This window comes from Phaethon lepturus, unplaced genomic scaffold, assembly GCF_000687285.1.
Source record: "Phaethon lepturus isolate BGI_N335 unplaced genomic scaffold, ASM68728v1 scaffold9367, whole genome shotgun sequence".
Classification (NCBI taxonomy): Eukaryota; Metazoa; Chordata; class Aves; order Phaethontiformes; family Phaethontidae; genus Phaethon; species Phaethon lepturus.
The window spans coordinates 46,101-52,858 of record NW_010554018.1 but is presented as its reverse complement, the minus strand read 5'-3'; the positions used below and the strand labels follow the sequence as shown (position 1 = coordinate 52,858).

At 36.2% G+C, this 6,758-nt stretch overlaps 1 protein-coding gene across 1 annotated transcript in view; it reads right to left on the bottom strand.

Moving 5' to 3' along the window:
• Window positions 1-246: 246 nt before the first annotated feature.
• LOC104624344 (parkin coregulated gene protein-like) overlaps window positions 247-6,758 on the bottom strand; it is a gene marked incomplete at its 3' end in the record, with an annotated part of 52,446 nt that continues 45,934 nt past the window's right edge. Inside the window, exon 2 of the mRNA XM_010291688.1 lies at window positions 247-381. Coding sequence (XP_010289990.1) covers window positions 247-381 — 135 coding nt within the window. The remainder of the gene's footprint in view (window positions 382-6,758) is intronic.

Here is a 6,758-nt window from a genome sequence, read left to right as displayed (position 1 = left end):
GAGATGAATTGGGCAGGAGACAATTCTCTAAGGCATAGCAACTCTGTCATCTTCCTTTTTGCAGCATATAATTTAATTGTTATCCAAGGTAGACAGCTGACTTAGGAGCCTTTCTCTAACAGCTTCCCCACCATCTTCTATTTGCTAAGAAATTATTTCAGTTTACTTACTTATAAGCCAACTTTGACAATGAGGGATGTCACTTCAATAAGCTCAGCTGGCTGTCACAGCTGTGCCATGACTTACCTTCCAGGCGATTTTGTTTCCTTTAGTATCATGCTCAAGGGCAATTGGGAAGTCTCCTCGCTCATAAAACTTTCGAAATGCTGTGGGCTTTGTTGGTCTTTCTTTAAATGCTCCTGCAAGTGGGGGCCCTCTTACCTTAATAAAACAAAACCAAAGAAAACAAAACACAAAAAAAACATAGTTCATTGGTAATATATTTTTAGAAAAAGCCTAATTTATATGGCTGAAAATAGAAACAGATGAGAAAGAAGAATGACATTGAACTCCCAAATTAAGTTTGCTTTCTTCTTAACATGCTATTCTTCACTTTTTTGAAAGTACAGTTTGGCAATGATCTACAGGTTTTGTTAACTGCTTTTTTTTTTGTTTCTACTTTCAGATTGTCCCATAAAAACTATTTATATTTTGATGTAGCTATCTCCATTACCACAGAATTTTTAAGCAAGAATAAAACACCAAGAACATATTCACACTATGTAGTCGAAGTTCTTGGAAAACTAAGCATTTCTCCTTGACAAGTATTTTCCTATTTGTTTCTTTATAGAAGTCATTTGACTTGATTTCCATTTAATATAACTGTCCTCACCTTCCATTGTCTTCCTCTGGCCATTACCTAATCTCCTTCACCATATCCTTTCCTCAAGTGCTATGGATCTGGCTTTCATATGACTTCCAGTCCTTCAGTACTGATGGCTGAAGTAGTGGAAGAAATGAAGGAAAGTCTTCTTTCAGACCTCTCCTCTCTGCCTGTGTTGCCTTGGAGGAAAAATTTGATTCAGTTCTGCCCAGTTCCTTGTCTGAGTTATTGCTGGTCAGCATACTGCATAGTCTGAGTGCCTGAATGACAGTCCAATTCCAAAATGCTCACGCTGGAATTTTCTTCTCAGTTAAACATAGTAGTAACAGCAACTAACAATTGGCACTACGATAATAGAATTTCAAGTACTTATAAGAAATCTATTGTTTAAGCTAATTAACAAAGCTAATCTCAAATGCTAAAAGAGACTAAGAGAGCTAATCTAATCTTTTATGTCCTTGACAAGTGATTTTTCCCTGAGAAACTCTTGCCTTTCTTTTAATAGCCATACATCTGGGATAAGAACTTCCTACAATTCTCTGCTTATCTCTTTTTTCAAAAATACCTTTATGACTTGCTACCTTTTATAACATAGAAAGTGTCATTTTCAAAGAGAGGTGAGAGCTTCAAGGATCATAAATTATATCCAGTATTTTGTATTGTTCTGTTTGTCGCTATGTCTGCAAGTGACGCTTCTGTTAGTGTCTAGCAGTACAGACATTCAGCTTTCCAGTGAACACAATGCAAACATGTAACACCCTTTCCTTCATTTGCGCTACTCTGTAATTTAGCTGTGCTAAGTACAGACCTAAATCTGACTTGGCACTTTTTTCCTCCAAAGTATTTTGACATCATTTTCCATTGGCTGAGGTAGAGGGGTCCACTAGTGATATGCCTATACTGTAGTTTGCTACAAATTGCTTAAACTACAGCTACTAAACCGTGACTCATTGTTGCATATTGCTGTCACAGATAGACCATGTCTAGTGAAAATAGATTTGATATGCATAGCGGTAACTTTGCTTAGTAAACACATCTGCAGCAGTTGAGAGTAATACTCCAAGAAAAGCATTTCTAACCAATGTAAATAAATCTACACTTTACTGCAGAGGAATAATTTGTTCAGTGGCACTAGTATAAGTACGTTCACTTGTCTTTTTTTTTTTTTTTTTCATTTCAGGCAAGTCTATGAGTCACTGCTTATTTAAGGCCACTAGAAAAGCATCTATGATCTTCTTGTATATTTTTCACACACAGGACCTTCACATGTCCTTTACAACGTTATTTTCTGTAAAATATTAGGGGTCACTGTTATATTAAATTTTAACTGAAGTTATTGATAAACAATATGTTGTCTTGATTACATGAGATACAATCTTAATTATTTCTTGGAGACTATCATCAGTAGAGGTAGCTAATGCAATCCCAAACTGCATCTTATTTGAAACCAAACATTTTCTTCTTCCCAACTCATGAACCTTTTTCTACTGTACTTTTACAAATTTTCTAGAAAATATGTTGGTGTTAATTCGACTTCTTCCTCTTCTTTATTCAGGAACAAAGAAACTAGAAGGACTAAAAGGATCTTGGTTATCAAATTCATTCCTCTATTATTCCTCTAATATTCCTCTATTATATACACAAAGTCTTTCAAAAATTGATTACAAATCTGTTTATTTGTCCCTTAAATAGTATGCCCACTCTGATATGCCACCTCAAAAAAAAAAGATATGGTAGAATTAGAAGTGGTTCAGAAGAGGATAATGAGTGAGGGTACAGAATTTGTTTTCCTATACCTAGATTTTAAGTAGGGCTTTTTAAGACCAGACTTCTTTTTGTTTTCTGTTTGCAGACTATTAGAATGCAAGAATGCCAGTCACAGATTCAGAGTAATTGCTATAAAAAAAGAGCAACAATTAAATTCTGGAACAGAATATCCACAGTGAGAAGCTGTCTCAAAATCTTTAGGCCAGTCAAGTTCTCCAGGAAACAAAGTCAACATTACCTCTTTCTTGCTTTTCCTACAGCAGGTAAGTTTCTCACAGCAAACTGTTGAACAGTCTTTCCTAACAGCTGAAATGACCATTATTAATAGCTCTTTTCCTCATGCAGATTTAGCATTTCTCCATGTACAACACATTAGGACCTTCCTAGCTGCAATGTGACACATCTGGTTCATAATTTCAGGGAAAAAATGTAGAAATCAGAGGGATAACACCTACTGATCCTAGTGACAGTTGAAATAATCTGATTTACCAAGCTGCTTACATAAACTATGCTTTTCAGAATCTTACAGAAATGTTATGCCTTGAACTTTTAGGATAAGGCTAATATGCTTTTAGTGCCTCATGGGTAGCTGGTCACAAAGAGAGAAGCTGGCATTGGGTCTGATACTGTTCAATGTCTTTAATAAAGCATATGGATGACAGAACTGAAGGCCTGCTTACCAAGTTAGTGGATCATACCAAATTGGGAGGAGAAGTACTATACACCAGAAGGAATAGCCACCACACAGAGAGGCCTTCACAAATTAGAAGGACGAGCCAACAGGAATTGCATCAATGTAATGTGCTACACATGAGACAGAATAATCCCAAGCAGCAGTACAAGATGAGTGGGATCTGACTAGCTGGGGTGTAGCTTTGCTGGAAAGGACCTGGGGATTCTCATGGACAGCACTAAACTTGAGTGAGCAGTGCCTTTGTAGCAACGAAGGCAGAATGAGCCCTGTGTTGCATCAGTAAGGGTATAGTCAGCAGTTCAAGTTCCACTCTACTTGACATTTGCTAAGACACACCTGGAATATTGTGTTCAGTTCTGATCCTCCCAGTTCATGGCAAAATTGAAGAAAAAGGCAGAGGGTCTAGCAGAGGACCATGAAGAACATTAGAGTTTCTGGACATCACGGCAGGAGGTTCAAGAAACCATAGGTCTTCAGCCCAGAGAAGAGAAGGCTCAGTGGAGGATCTAATCAGAGTCTTCTAATTCCTAGCACATATTTATAGAGAAGATAGAGGTATTCTTTTCAGAATGATGCACAGGACAAGAGGGAACACAGGTGCAAATTCCTTCAAGGGAAATTGTGTCTGGATACAAGAAAAAAGTTCTTCTCTCTCAGAAATATTAAACACTGGAATAGGTTGCCCAGAGAAGTGGTGGAATCTCCCTGAAAATATTCAAGATTTGTCTTGTCAGGTACCTGAAAAAAACAAATCTAGGACCCAGCTTTCAACAGAAGGATTGACAAGATGATCTCCAGAGGTCTCTCTCAGCTGAGGCTGCTCTGTGTTTTTATGTTGCTAAGTAAAATATACAAAAAGAAGGCACACAATACTTATCCTTGTGATAATGAATTTTGTCTTCTTACATTTTATATTGTTATAATTATTGACTTAAAAAGGTCATTCTGAAAGTATTCCATTTATTGGAGAAACAGTAACAAATACTATCTTCTTCAATCTAACAAAAGTATTTCGTTGCAACATAGCTAGAAAGATTAAGATTAGAGTACCAGTTAATTAAAGGCTAATATTCATGATGGCAAAGTATATGAAGCAATAAGCAGCTTCTGAGGTTCGTTAAATGTCAAAAAGAAATTGAAGAGTTTGATAATTGCAAAACTAATTTATTGTAATTTTATGCCATTGAACTATGTGACAACATAAAAGATGCAAGCCATTAAGCAAAAAAAAAGAGAAAGACCATATTTCTTTCATTGACTTGTGGGCATTTAAAACCATTGTATCAGGTTGCATTCTTAGATTTTTCAGTGATGGCACATTAGGAAAATGACTAAGAAAAATTATTTGAAGCCAGATTTAAACAGCAATTAATTATTTGAAGACTGAATTTTTCAAATTTCCTGAGTGTCGAACTGTATGCATACTCAGGGACCTAAATATGTACCTGCATAGGACAACTGAGATTTTTGTGAAAACCAACACTAGTTTCATGAGCAGTTTAAGCCAGACAAAAATAGACACTGACACAGAGCTAGGAGGTCTTTCCCATCTCATGCACCTGGATGCTACCACAATGTACTGCCCTCCATTAATAATGGCAGCTTTCATATAGGTATTCAGAGGACCAGATCAGGAACAAAGGGATGGTTTTGGTTTGCTTTCTTTGGTGTTGTTGGTTGGGGTTTTTTTGTTAGGATGATTCGTGAAGTATTAAATCCTTAAGATGGTTTACTGAAAACATGAATGAACACTTAAGCTGGCACAAAGGAGGGAGCAGCATATGGGGGGACAGGAACAAATAGGTGACTGATTCTTCAAGGAGCAGTGCTGAATTTATATTGAAGATCAAGAATTAATTGGACATACAGTTTCTCATCTGCCTATTAAGTTGTAGGGAATCAAGATATTAAGACACCAATGTTTTTACTTTCTAAAAGTAGAATGGACTAAGATTCTACTGTTGCTATATAATGTTTCATATATTACCCCCCCCAACCAGTGACATTGTAATAAAATTGAATGATTAAAGACATATCTTTATTTGAATAACCCATGATAACGCTTTTTGATGAGAACTGGGAAGAGTTAAAAAACTTCAATTTTTTTGTCTGCTACGTTCCTTACAAGAAGACCAGAATTTAACCACATCTTTTTGTTTTTTTTCCTTACGAAAATATTTCATCAAATTTATTTTTGAAGCTATAGGGATCAAAGGTTATATGACACACAACTGTCTTACCTAAAAAATGCAGTCTTCCTTGAAAATGTAATACCACATTATTATCTTGAAGAGTGAAATTTTCAGAAATAAAATAATAAATCTTATTTCTTTGTATTCAAACTGAAAAATGTATTTGTATAAAAGTGCACCATATCCATAGAATGGAGTCTACTAATGCATGCTACTGTCTCAGGGCAGATGTAAAGGTGATGGCATCAAGGAAATGTTTGTGTAACCATTGACAGAGTCTTTGTCTCATCCTCCTCTTGTATTGGTATTAAACTGACATTCTACTTGGCTAATGCAAGCATAGTCCAACTGGCAACCCACTGATTTCCTCACAGGAAAGATCACCATTTGTTTCCTTGTGTACTGGAGCCAGAAGCTGCTGCCAAATCCTAATATAAACCTCAAGTAAAATGTAACATATATTAAATAAGTCAAATAAATTACACCATGCAATGAAGAAATACTTAAGCCAGCAGGACTAAAGGCCAAATTATATACCTGGCACTATGCAGTGCCATGTTGACATACAAAGATTTACTAGAACCATCAACTGCAAGGTCTTCATCCATACAGTGCAATAGAGCTCTTAACTTGGCTGACGAGGCATTGGCACAACACTGCCTAGTTACAACTTGTGCCCAGAGAGCAAGCCTACATGCAAAAGCCATGATCCCCAGTTTGTGGTTCTGGAGTTAGTATGCACATAGGTACCTTATGTGTTTCTATACCTGTAACAAAGACAAGTCCATTCATCAAGACAAGCCCAGCAACCACGTATGAGAAAAGATTTTGGCAGTTAGCTACCAACACAACAAAACAATAGCATGCTAATAGTATTTGGTGACATATCCACAGATTTTCTAATAAACATTAAGTAATAGTAGTAAAGACTTGGAAACACAAATCTCAGCAAGTGTTAACAGTAAGAATCTGCACTGGGCATTCCCAAGTGTCTACTCTGATGGGCAATGAGCAACAAAGCCTGTACTGCTCTGTCTTCATTTACTGATCCTAATTTGATTAAACTAACATAGGTGGTTAATACATTCTACAATCATGTTTTGATTTTGCTTTGTAGACATGGTGAAAATTGAATGAGAAACTTCAAATGACAGGAGAAGCACAGTAAGATGTTCCAATAGGTACTCTTGAGTTCCCCATTAATTCCTTTTATTTAATATCAATATCACAAGCATTCAATATCAAAAGAACATGATCCATCAACATGTATCAGACAAAAGTT